Below are 13,811 nucleotides of genomic sequence, written 5' to 3' on the forward strand. Positions count from 1 at the left end.
TTTTCTTAATTAATTTATAATCAATTAAATCTCATTTAATCAATTATTAAATTTGCCAATTAATTATTTATTTCATAAATAAATAATTATCAGCCATTATTAATTAATTCCTCCACCATTAAATCATTCTCTTTTTATGGTGTGACCCTGTAGGTTCAATATTAAGCCGGTAGTAGAAATAAATAATAATAAAACTATTTTATCATTATTTATATAAATTCTCTAATTTATTAAATATGATTAATTAATTAATCATATTTATTCTACATCGTGAGGGATACTTCTCAACATATCGCGACTATCCGGATAATACGAATTCACTACTTAGAATACCAAGAACCTATTCAGTGAATAGTTACCGTACAATAAACTCCTTCTACCCTACAATGTCCTGATTAAATACAAGGCATGGATCTCATGTCAAGCCTATTTAATTTAATCACTTGCTTACCATTTACTATGCTTAGTTCTATGCAAATTAGAAACTCCTTTCTAATTTCATTTACTCTGGCCAGAGATTCCTGAACTAGCATAAGTGGATCAGTCTTGAACATTCGCTTCCTTCACTGGAAGGGGTAGATCCTTTATTGATCATACACTATCTTCGTGTACAAATTACTATACCTAGTAGAGCCCTAATAATTGTCCCTGGAGACTAAGAACTAAACCAAAGCATAGTTCAGTGTACACAAGATGACTATGATGACCTCAAGTCTAAGGATACTTGTACAACTATCACTATGTGAACAACTGCTGACACGTGAGTGAACTCCATCAGTTGTTCAGCTGTGCGAGTCATGTTTAGTGAACTTATTCTGTAATAAGCACCTACATACTAGCTATAGTGTCACCACACAAATGTCTATGAGAACATACATCCTTCATAATGAAGCAAACATAGTATGTACCGATCTTTGCGGATTATTAATTACCAGTTAGTAATCCTATGATCAAGAACTATTTAAGTTTAGAGTTATCATCTTTTAGGTATCACTATTATGATCTCATCATAATCCATAAAAAGCTTTACTCTAAACTATGGTATATCTTATTTAAACACTTAAATAGATAGAGCCCGTAATAAAAACAAAACAAGTCTTTTATTAATATCAATGAAATCAAAACATATTACATAAAAAGTTATTCCTAAATCCTAATACATGATTGGACTTAGGACATATTCCTTTCAATCTCCCACTTGTACTAAAGCCAATCACTCTGATATCTAATACCCATCTTGTCTTTATGACGATCAAAGTGACTCTGAGAAAGTGGCTTTGTGAGTGGGTCTGCTACGTTGTTATGTGTGTCCACTCTCTCGACGTTGACATCTCCTCTTTTAACAATCTCCCTAATCAGATGAAAGCGTCGCAGGACATGTTTGGAATTTTTATGAGACCTAGGTTCCTTGGCTTGTGCTATTGCTGCGTTGTTATCACAATACAACACAATAGGCTCTTCGACGCTAGGAACAACTCCTAACTCAGAAACAAATTTCCTCATCCAAACAACTTCTTTTGCAGCCTCACTTGCAGCTATATATTCTGCTTCCGCTGTGGAGTCAGCCGTTGTCGACTGTTTGGAACTCTTCCAACTTATCGCACCACCATTTAGAGTAAACACGTACCCTGACATGGATTTGATATCACTCTCTGATTGAAAACTAGAGTCAATATAACCCTCTATTTTCAACTCAGATTCACCGCCAAAAACAAGAAAAATGTCCTGAGTCCTTCGCAAGTACTTAAGGATGTTTTTCACTGCTTTCTAGTGGTCTTCACATGGATTGGACTGATATCTGCTCGTCACACTAATTGAATAAGCAACATCAGGCCTTGTACACAATATCGCGTACATGATAGATCCTATTGCTGAAGCATAAGGAATCTTACTCATACGCTCTCTTTCCTCGGGTGTCTTAAGAGACATTTTTTCGGAAAGGGACACTCCATGACTCATCGGTATGAGACCTCTTTTGGAGTTTTCCATGCTAAACCTTTTAAGCACTTTCTGGATGTATGTACCCTGGGTAAGACCTATCATTCTTCTAGATCTATCTCTATAGATCTTCATACCGAGAATGTAGGATGCTTCTCCCAAGTCCTTCATGGTGAAGTTCTTTGATAGCCATACTTTGACTGATTGTAGCATCGGTATATCATTTCCTATAAGAAGTATGTCATCCACATACAATACAAGAAATGTTACCGTACTCCCACTAACCTTCTTGTAGACACATGGTTCATCCATGTTTTTGATAAAATCAAACTCTTTGATTGTCTCATCAAAACGGGTGTTCCATCTACGAGAAGCTTGCCTTAAACCATATATGGTTCGCAGCAGCTTACACACTAGGTGTTCATTTCCCTTGGAAAGAAAACCTTCCGGCTGTGTCATATACACTTCCTCCTCAAGTTCCCCATTGAGGAAGGCCGTTTTCACGTCCATTTGCCAGATCTCATAGTCATAGTAAGCAGCAATCGCAAGCAAAATCCGAATTGATTTTAACAGGGCTACAGGCGAATAGGTTTCATCAAAGTCAATCCTTTGTCTTTGATTAAATCCTTTTGCCACTAGCCTAGCCTTATAGGTCTCCACCTGGCCATCTGCTCCAATCTTTCTCTTATATACCCACTTGCACCCAATAGGCTTAACACCTTCAGGCGCTTCAACCAGAGTCCATACTTGGTTGGTATACATAGATTCCATTTTAGATTTTATGGCACTATGCCATTTCTCTGAGTCAACACTACTCATAGCCTCATTATAGGTCTTAGGGTCGTCTTCATCAATGATTGACAACTCATTGTCATTCTCAATGACAAGGCCATAATACCTCTCAGGTTGGCGATACACTCTCTCTGACCTACGAATGGGCTGTTCCACAGAAGGTTGTTCAGTCTGAACAGGTGTTTCCACTTGAACCGTAGTAGTTTGTGCTTCTTGAACTTCATCAAGTTCAATTTTGCTCCTACTGTTTCCTTCAAGGATAAACTCCTTTTCCAAGAAGGTGTCATGTCTGGAGACAAACACCCGATGATCGGTGTAAAAGTAATACCCTAAAGTCTCTTTAGGATATCCCACAAAACTACATTTTACGGATCGAGATTCCAGCTTATCTGGGTCAACTTTCTTGACATAAGCTGGACATCCCCAAATATTAACGTGTTTAAGACTCGGTTTCCTTTCTTTCCATATCTCATATGGAGTTTGAGGAACAGATTTGGAAGGCACCTTATTCAGTAAATATGCTGAGGTTTCCAATGCGTAACCCCATAGGAATACTGGAAGATTCGCATAGCTCATCATGGACCGAACCATGTCTAACATAGTTCGATTTCTCCTTTCAGATACCCCATTCAACTGTGGAGTATATAAAGGAGTCCACTAGGAGACTATACCATTTTCTTTGAGATAATCTCGAAACTCTCCATTCAAGTATTCACCACCTCGATCTGATCGAAGAGTTATAATACTGTGTTTGGTTTGTTTCTCCACTTCATGTTTATATTCCTTGAACTTTTCAAAGGCTTCAGACTTGTGTTTCATCAAATACACATATCCGAATCTAGATCTATCATCTATGAAAGTAATGAAGTACGAAAATCCTCCCATGGCTTGCGTAGACATTGGTCCACATACATCTGTGTGTACCAATCCTTGCAAATCTACAGCCCTCTCTCCATGTCCACTAAATGGAGATTTGGTCATTTTACCCAATAGACAAGACTCGCATGTAGGATATGATTCAAAATCAAAGGGGTCTAGTAACCCTTTCTTATGCAATGTCCGAAGTCTATTTTCACTAATATGACCTAGCCTACAGTGCCATAATTAGGTCAGATTTTCATTATCTCGTTTTCTTTTATTAGTTTGTTCAATCTGAAGTAAATCATGCTCTACGTCACATACATACAGACCATTATTTAAAATTCCACGTCCATAAAGAACATTATCTCTAAGGATAGAACATTCATTATTCTTAATAATAAATGAAAAACCATCCAAATCCAACATAGGGATAAAAACAATATTCCTCACGATAGAGGGAACGTAATAACAATTATTCAAAATAATAGTCTTGCCCGTAGGCATATGTAAACTAAATGATCCTACAGCTATGGCCGCAACCCTTGCTCCATTGCCCATACGTAGAATTACCTCATCTTTTTCAAGATTCCTACTTCCCTTTAGTCCTCGCAACGAATTGCAAATATGAGAACCACAGGCGGTATCTAATACCCAAGTAGAAATTTGACCTAGTGACATATTAACTTCGATCATGAACATGCCTGAATCAGAAGCGGTAGTCTTACTACCCTTCCTCTTCTTCAATTCTGCAAGGTAAACCTTGCAGTTTCTCTTCCTGTGCCCTAACTTGTTACAGTGAAAGCATACAGCTAAATTAGGATCAGTCAACTTGTGAGCATCTAGTATGCTCCTGAGTGATAGTGCAGAAGACATAATATAGTAAATCTGTAAATGATAAACACATAACAACACTTAGCAAATATTCGATTTCATTTTTAAAATACTATATGAATCGGGTCTTTATTCATAAGTGGCTCCCACTAGTTTATCTAATTTATTCAACCCCCTACGTGAAAAATTAAGCATTCATAATGCTAGTGGGAATAGGGATCCTACATTCCATTACACAACCCCGGCTGTAGCACGAACCACCATGTAATGTTCAATAGGCAGACAACTCTTGTCAATCACATCTTATGTCATTCCCTAATCAAACTTTAGCCTCTTGAATAATTGAGTCACGGCTGTGGCATGACAAACTCAATATTCTAAGTCAAGTCTAACCCAACATTCCGTACAATTGAATCAGTCCCCAACGGCCCACGGCTGTGGCACGTACCGACCTTTAGATTCTAATTCAATGTACACATCTCTATGTAATAGACAAGTATTTCTTATTTCGAAATCAAAGCCCTCGGCTGTAGCACGAACCGACAATGATTTAAAAATAAGAACTACTTTCTATCATGTTGGAAGGCTATGACCAACACAAGCCCGTTGTATCATTGGCCAATTACTACCTGATATTATTTAATTTTAGAGGGATTATATTACGTTATAATCATAATCATATTATAAAGAGATTCTTCCTTTTAAATTAAATATTTCAAATCAATAATCAATAATCAATAATCAGATGATTCCCAAATCGGGTCGAGCATTGTCAAGAGGCGTCACTTAATAACCCTTTCTTACAGATAGAAAACTGTTGTTGACAGAATTATCCTTTCTCTCATATCACAAATTCATATTCAATTACGTGTTTCATAAACACAAGAATCTCATGATTGTATTCATAATATTATTAGTAAGGTTATGAAAAAATTTCACTATACTAGATTGTCTAACAAGCGCCTTATGTTCATTTAAGTTCACCTAAATCTATCATCGCATGATAAACTAAGCATATATCACATATATAAACATGAATAAACATCAAGGTAGACATGTTACATCATCTAGCATATTAGTCTAAGCATTATACATCTCTATGTATCACATGAAGCATTTAAAAGCAATTAAAACAGTTAAAAACAGCTTTAAAACACTTTTGGAAATATAAACAGTTCAAAACTTTTATATAAACTAAAATTTGATCACTCCATTAGATCCGTCTCGGAAAAACGAATCCAACGATATATTACACGCCTAAAACGGAGTTACGAAACTCCCAGAAAATCAAATTTAATGTGGACAGACGGGCTGTAACGCATTATAGGAACGCGTTACTAGCCCTGTAACGCATTCTGGTAATGCATTACAACCGTTTTAAGCCATTAAAAGGTGTAACACATTCCGTGAATGCACCACAGTGTGTAACGCATTCCCGGAATGCGCCACACCCTCCCGCGCGCGCGTGCGCTACACGCGCCTGCAGCAGCCGCCGTTGCCTGACAACTTTTCTCGAACGCCGTGCCTGTCCTTTTTGTTTGTCTCCGTGCTATCAGCATCAGTACAGCAGTCCACAGCAGATGCAGATATATACATACATACATACTAACAATTTATATATATATATGATTATTTAATTACGAATTTAATTGCAAGATCTTCAAAAATTCATAATAAAAAATCTATACATCATAAAATTATGAAAAAAATACCCAGACAATCATACAAGAGTTTGACAAATCTATCATATAAATCATTCAATGACTCATTAGCCTTTGAGTGAAAGTGTTCATACTCTTGAATGAGTATTGTCTTCCTGTTCTTCTTAATCGTATCAGTTCCCTAACACCTTGTTTCCAAGGCATCCCATATCTCCTTTGCAGTCTTGCAGTTTATTACCCTGTTTGACATTACATTATCAATGGCACTGTGCAGTAAGTGTCGTACCTTAGCAATTGATGCGATATCTTCAGCAGTGTAGTCACTCTTCTCCTTTGGTACTGACTTTGCTGCTTCACATGAAACTACAACAGCGAGCTTGGTTGGCTTGTGAGGCCCTTCCTTGATTCTATCAAGATATTCTGGATCTGTAGCTTCCAGAAACATAGTCATCCTCACCTTCCATATGGGATATTCAGATGGTCTCAATATGGGAACTCTAACTGTCTCATATCAGCTTTGGATTTGTGTCTTTGGAGGTTCTTCAGTTTTGGTGGGCTTAATTGGAGTTTCTACTTCAGACATGATTGTTTTTGGATCTTAAACTATTTGTGTGTTAACAGATAGGCTCTGATACCACTTGTTAGGTCACACACACTGTAGAGGGGGGTGAATACAGTGTATATCACAATCAAATCGAACTTTAATAACTCAAGTAACAGAAAACAAACTTTATTCAAAACAATAAACTTTGTTACAGTATGGAACTATCCTCTCTCAGTGCTGAACAAATATCACGAGAGCTGTTAGGGTTACAATGAATAATCTTCTCGATAATGATAACACTTATAATGTAAACCCTATGTCTGTGTTTATATACTACACAGTTACAAGATAATCGCTAATTGATATGGAATATAATTCTACTTCCTAAAATATATCAATTTGATATCTTTTCTTCCAAGTATTCCATTCTTCACTGAATTTCTTCTTCATGCATATCTCTTCTTACGTTTGTCTAGATCTTCTCTTCCTGTAAATCAACTGCCTTCCTTATCTGAATATTTCCTATAAGTCCAGATATTATCTTCTGATAAATATCTCCTGAACCTTAAGTACTGATGACTTAAGTTCTGACTTCAGTATAAGTGCTGATTTCATTTAAGTACTGATTTGTCCTGTTTAAGTAAGATCTAAAAACTAAACATAAATCATATTAGACATGACATTATCAAATATATCTAACATAATATATTAATTAGTGAGAGGAATTGATGTATATAGCGACAAATAAGCACTTAATAACGGCTTTCCATGATTTGAATAATAAATCAGTGATTTTATAATCATAAAACAATTATTTATAGCATGAATTATGGACATGTATGATATTATTTTGATTATTGATTATGTAAATCATAAAAAGAATCAATTAAAACTATATATATATTCACGTAATATGCCTATTAATATATTAATTAGTGGGAGAAATTGATGTATATATCGACAAATCAGCACTTAATAACGATTTCCATAATTTGAATAATACATCAGTGATTTTGTAATGATAAAACAATCAATTATAGCATGAATTATGGACATGTATGATATTATTTCGATTATTATTTTTGATTCATCTAATATATTAATTAGTGGGAGGAATTGATGAATATATCGACAAATCAACACTTAATAACAGTTTCCATAATTTGAATAATAAATCAGTGATTTTGTGATTTTGTAATGATAAAACAATCAATTATAGCATGAATTATGGACATGTATGATATTATTTCGATTGTTGATTTTTTAAATTATAAAAAGAATCAATTAGAACTATATCTATATCTATATTTGTAGAGGGTATAATTTCCTAAAACATAATTTATATGCCTATTAACTCTTATTGATTCATGTAATATATTAATCGGTATTAAATTATTGTTGAGGATATTAAATCTTAATTAAAACATTGAACGTGATTTATATGGAGTATTGTGTTTAGGATATTAGTTTTGAAGGAATTAACAAATGTACAAAGAAACAAACATATAAAAAGATTAATTGGTAAATATTATGTTAGACCAAGTGGAGAACTATTTTTATCGATGCGTTGATATAACTGGAACAATTCAGTTCCCATCCTCATAAATACGAAGTTCTTCGAGATTAAAAATAAACATTATAAAATGTCATCCAAATCAATATCGACAAAAATTTAATTATGTAGTGTGAAGTGTGCCTGGGATATTTTTATAGTATCATCAATTGAGACATTACTAAATTTTTTATTGGAGGGGAAAGAAATTTCATGTTTCATAATAAAACAAGCAACACACAAAACATAATACTTGGTTGCAAAAGATTTATTGCTGAGATAAATATAAATTAAATTTAAGATGAAAAGGTTTACATTAGGGAACTGTTATGTGTGCTAATTGACGGGCAAGTTGTAGAAAACTTCTTCGAAAATGACGTTTGCAGTCACATTTGTTGATCCTCCAGTTTCACTATCAATCAGAATATGTAACCCAGATAGAGAAGTGACCCTTGAAACAGCAACATATAGCTGACCGTGCGTAAAAACCGATCTAGGCAAGTATAATCCAACTTTGTTTAGTGATTGACCTTGACTTTTGTTTATGGTCATGGCAAAAAAAAGCTGTATTGGAAACTGCACCCTCTTGAACTCAAAAGGCCAAGTTGTGTCTGTGGCAACCATCTCAATCCCCGGTATGATGTGGATAGTACCAACCTGTGAACCAGTATGAACCTCACAAATTATACTGTTGGGTAGACATTTCTTAACAATCATTCTTGTCCCATTGCAGAGACCCATAATTTGATTCAAATTTTTCATCAGCATAATTACACAACCAACCTTAATTTTGAGGTCATGTCTAGGAAGGCAGGGCATGTTTATGGAATTTAGATATTCGACCGGAAAAGCAGATCCAAAGTCATTATCATGTCCACTATTGTCACAGAGTGAATCTTAACTAAGATAAGTATGTGTCGTACCTGGAATGAGATCAAGAATGTAAGAGTTTATATCATTAACAATGGCGTTGGTTGGCGTGAGAATAGATCTTTCCTTCAAATAATCAGGATCGGTAATGTTTTTTGAAATATTTGGATAAATTTTGTCGACAATATGCTTGATTGGCTTGTTTTGTGATCGTATGATAAATTTTTCCGGAATGGAAAAATCGGGATCATGGACCACATCATCTGGATGAATATTGGGCAGTGTACCATCCCCAACATTAAGTACCCATTTGATAAATTCTACAATTTCTTTGTTTTCAGCCTCTGTACTTCCAGAAGTAAGCCTCATGTTTTTCTCCAACAAAAAAACTTAACAGTGCTGCCACAACTTGGAACTATTCAATGAAGCACCGACAATTTGTGCTCTGCTGGCTTTGGGTATAACTGGAAGAATCTGGCAAAAATCTCCACCAAAAACTATGGTTATACCACCAAAGGGTAAACCGGCTCTAAGAGGATCAACAGAAGACATTATGTCTCTCAAACTTCGATCAACACATTCAAATGAATGACAATGTTGCATTGGCGCTTCATCCCATATGATGAGACTGGTCTTCTTAATTAATTCTCCAAGCTCTGTGCCATGTTTAATACCTGCAACTGAGCACTGGTCAAGCTTTAACGGAATGTGAAATCTTGAATGAGCGGTTCTGCCTCCTGGAAGATGTGAATTGAAAAAGTGAATTGTACGGTCTCATGTTTTTTGTGAAATGAGACAATTTCTCACCACCACTAAGCAATGATGCGAGGAATGGAGGAGGTTTTTTTTTCAGGTGGTAGCCTAACTTGACCATCTTTGCAGCATAGTGTAAATGTTGGAGTGCTGTTCATCGAAGATTTATTGTTCCTTTCTTCGTTCCACATTACAGCATTACATTTCCGACATATTTTGGATGGTGGACCAAGGTCCATGTATCCACTCCATAAATCTGTCATATTCCACATATAAAAGTTGATAAGTTTGATTGTACTTGCTACAATAATTAAACATAAAATAATCATTGTTAGATTTATTCATTTATATGTATACATTAAACAATGCAAGCGGGACATTTCTCTTGTTTAAATGTTAACGCTGTCTGCACCATTTTTGATTTGTAATGATAGTCTTTATGGAAACTGATTTCTATTGTTCTGTCCTTTTAATTTAAAGATTCTAAACATATACGTATAAATGTTTATTAGCAATCCTTCAGCTAATATCATCTTATGTCATTGAACTAATTTTATAATGTATCTTCTGATATTAGTTAAATTTGTCGAATCTATTTAGAGATATAATAATGCTGTAAGAATAAGTGTTAGATTTGTTCACACCTGGAACTGGTACATCGCTTTCTTCATCTTCCAAATATTCTCCACGATGGACATATGCTGTGACACGCCAAAATTGTGAGAATTGAGTTATAAGCAGCCAAATTAAATATGTAAAAAAAATGCATAACATAAGCAGCTGAGTACATACAATGTTCCTCTGCATCGTCATCATCATCTGTATAAAGTATAGACATTTAAAATTAATTACAGGGATAAACATATAAATAAAATATAGCATATTCAAGGTAGAGAAAATGCACCGACACAAATTGCTCGTATTCTGGCATTTCCTCAAGTGGTTCTTCACCTTCCTCATTGAATGCAGTTAACAAATTTTTAACACCAGAGGTATCTGGCTTATCCATGCCTGGGTTTACACTTGTATGATCTATTGATATATTTAATAGAGAAATATTTGAAATTTTAAAATTTGGTATGAAATGATGTATATAAAGAAAAATCAGTGAAGAATATGAAAAAAGGAGTTTTAAGTACCTTTTGATGCTGAATACCAAGCTGGAGAAATAGTTATAACCATACATCATCATACAAATTTGATAAACAATAAAAATTCAAAAATTGCAATTCAACAAAAAAATTAGGTGCATATTCGGTACCTGGCATTTCAACACCAATCTGCTCTGGTTCTGGAACAATAACATTAATAGTTCGTTGGGATTCCATTTTTTTAGCTGTGACTGAAGTTTCAATTATCCGAGGATCAATTATATTTTTACTGCTTCCATATTTGTACTTTGGTAAAGTTTGCAAACCCCTGTCTTCAAAGTAATAAAAAAATGGTAACTATGCATTGGAATAGGATATGGTATGAAATTTATCATTTTAATTTGCAAGTTTTAACTATGTTTGACTATTATTAATAAAATACAAATAATATTGTAGTCACCTTTATTAAATGTATCAAATTTGATTTGTTGTTCAACCGCTAAGTTTCGATTGCTGCACGGCGTTATCCGTTCAGGAGGGAGTTGAAACCTCACATTACTTTTAGTAGAAGATGTAGTTTTGCTGATAATCCGTGATAATGGACTTTGCACTGCAACTTTTTGTGAAGACCATAGGAGTTATTATGTGTCATTGCCTATTTTGTAATTAATAAGTTCTTAAAAAAACTAAGAAATATCATTATAAAATATATAACCTGAGGATCTCTGCTAATGGGTCACCACACTCCCTTGATTCCTCAGGGAGTGTATAAAACTCAGGGTTGATGAATTTTGAAGCTGGCCTGTCAATGGAAGAGTATTGCTATATTCTACCAGGACAATGGTCAATTCGTATAATTATTATCAATGAAGTAAATGACATTGTGACAAAAAACTACACAATAGTAACTTGCCTGATGAATTTTGCTGATGGGTAAGCACACTCCGTTGGCTAACACCATATTGTATGAATTCACTATGTGATGGAGTCTGATTAGGATCAATATTTTCATTAAACAATTCATTCTGAGTTGTTCTTCGGTTATTGTTATCGCTGGCTGGCATATGACTCTGTCTCTTGTTTAGACCTAATGAAAATTAAAACTTTTTTTTACTTTATCTAATAAACATGGAAACATATCATACTAAAAAATCGGGATAACACAAACCACGGCGTGTTGAGGATGGAGATAATGGTCCGAGAGATTGTCGTTTAACCCCTACATAGAAATTTTTAAAAAACAAATTATGATAGTACAACAAAACTACAATTGCTTGAAGAGTAATATAGGATGGGAAAGGACTGGTTACCTTTGTTTAATGTATCCCTCTTGCTGGGTTGCTCTGTTTCATTGTTACGCAGTATGGGTGGTGTAATTTGCGAAGCAGGGAGTTGGAATAAAAGCTTTTTAATTTTGCGTTCTGGATCATGACAAAAGTATCAGATATATGTAAAATTAAACAATATACTTAATAATATAAAAAATTATTTCAAAACATGATAGCATTGGAATATTTCAGTTTATATAATTAAATCCTAATGAATCTGCATATTACGGTTAATGGTAGTTTACCACACAATCACAACTATAAAAACATACCAAATTTAGGCGAACACACGACATTAGGATTTATGTTTTCATTTAACCCTACAGGCGAAGCGAATTTCGCAGCTTTGATAACACTGTCAGGTGTATGACTATGTCTTTTCTGGATACCTAATGGAATACACAGTTGTTTTTATAGTTAGCACAACAATTAAGCGCATATAAGCCATAGAAAATTACAAACCACTGTGTGCTGATGATGACTATAATAGTCCGAGAGGATGTCGCCTAACCCTTGGAAAAAATTGTTAAAAGAAACAATTATGATAATACAATAGAACAACAATTGCTTGTAAAGTAAAATAGGATGGGAAATGACAGGTTACCTTTGTTTAATGTATTAATCTTTTTCTGTTGCTCACTAACAATATTACGCATGATGAGTGGTGTAATTTGCGAAACAGGGAGTTGAAATCTTATTTTTTTATTCTTCAAATCTGGATCATGAAACAATGACAGTGAACACAGATGATAAATCAGCTTAAAAAGAATTCAGACATTAATAAATCTTAACATAAAATTCTTTGTTGATCAATACAGATTCAAATAAAGGAAAAAATATGCAGACCCTCCAAAAAACCATTTTCAAGTGAATACGTAAATCATTTAAGTTAAGTACACATACAAATAATTCTTATCAATTTGTCCTATATTGCTGTAGTGTCCAAGCATACATCTGCAGATCCGCAGCTATGCATATATTGGTTCGCTCAGAAGAGATATTACATACTGTGATATTATGGTCAGAACTTTCGGTTTGATATATCAATCAAGTTAATTTATAAAGAAGAAGCTCTTTCATCAAGCACATCATTACAGGCTGAACTGAGATGTTCTGGTGGGTGCTCAAACAGTCTATGCACTGGGCAGTGGTTCCAATGGGAGCTCAAACAGTCTATCCACTGGGCAGTGGTCATTGTTAAATGCTAGTATAAAGGTTAATCTGGTTGGAAGTGCCCCCAATCAGTTAAAATGATTGATATGCCCAGGCCAGCTAGCTGTTGGAAGGATTTAGCTTACACGTGGGAAAGTAGAAGTGTATGACACTATATGCCCCGGCTATGGATCATTTTGGTTCCAGTTTAAGTGATAATTTTAGATTGCTATATAGGTTGCCGCAGCAGGCCTCGCTGAACTTCGCTGAACTTTGTACACGTGAACAGAAGCAATAATGTATCTCTGATAAACATTATGGCGTCACTGATTCAATGTTACAGTTGAATTTGCAGAATGGTATCATGCTGTTGCACTCGAGCTTGATGAGGAGAGACTATTTGATTTGATGGTATTCAGGTGTTGCAAGTGCCGTAGG

The 13,811-nt window shown here is 34.8% G+C and overlaps 2 protein-coding genes across 2 annotated transcripts; both read right to left on the reverse strand.

Annotated features, from left to right (window-relative positions):
• Positions 1-8,515: 8,515 nt before the first annotated feature.
• On the reverse strand, positions 8,516-8,920 carry LOC141718584 (uncharacterized). The gene has a single exon (XM_074520963.1). It carries the CDS (start codon positions 8,918-8,920, stop codon positions 8,516-8,518), a length of 405 nt encoding a protein of 134 aa, XP_074377064.1.
• A 156-nt stretch (positions 8,921-9,076) lies between these two features.
• On the reverse strand, positions 9,077-9,418 carry LOC141718585 (uncharacterized). Its single transcript, XM_074520964.1, has one exon. The coding sequence runs from the start codon at positions 9,416-9,418 to the stop codon at positions 9,077-9,079; it is 342 nt and encodes a 113-aa protein (XP_074377065.1).
• Between the last annotated feature and the right edge of the window lie 4,393 nt (positions 9,419-13,811).

The sequence above is a fragment of the Apium graveolens genome, chromosome 4 (assembly GCF_009905375.1).
Source record: "Apium graveolens cultivar Ventura chromosome 4, ASM990537v1, whole genome shotgun sequence".
In the NCBI taxonomy this organism is placed as follows: Eukaryota; Viridiplantae; Streptophyta; class Magnoliopsida; order Apiales; family Apiaceae; genus Apium; species Apium graveolens.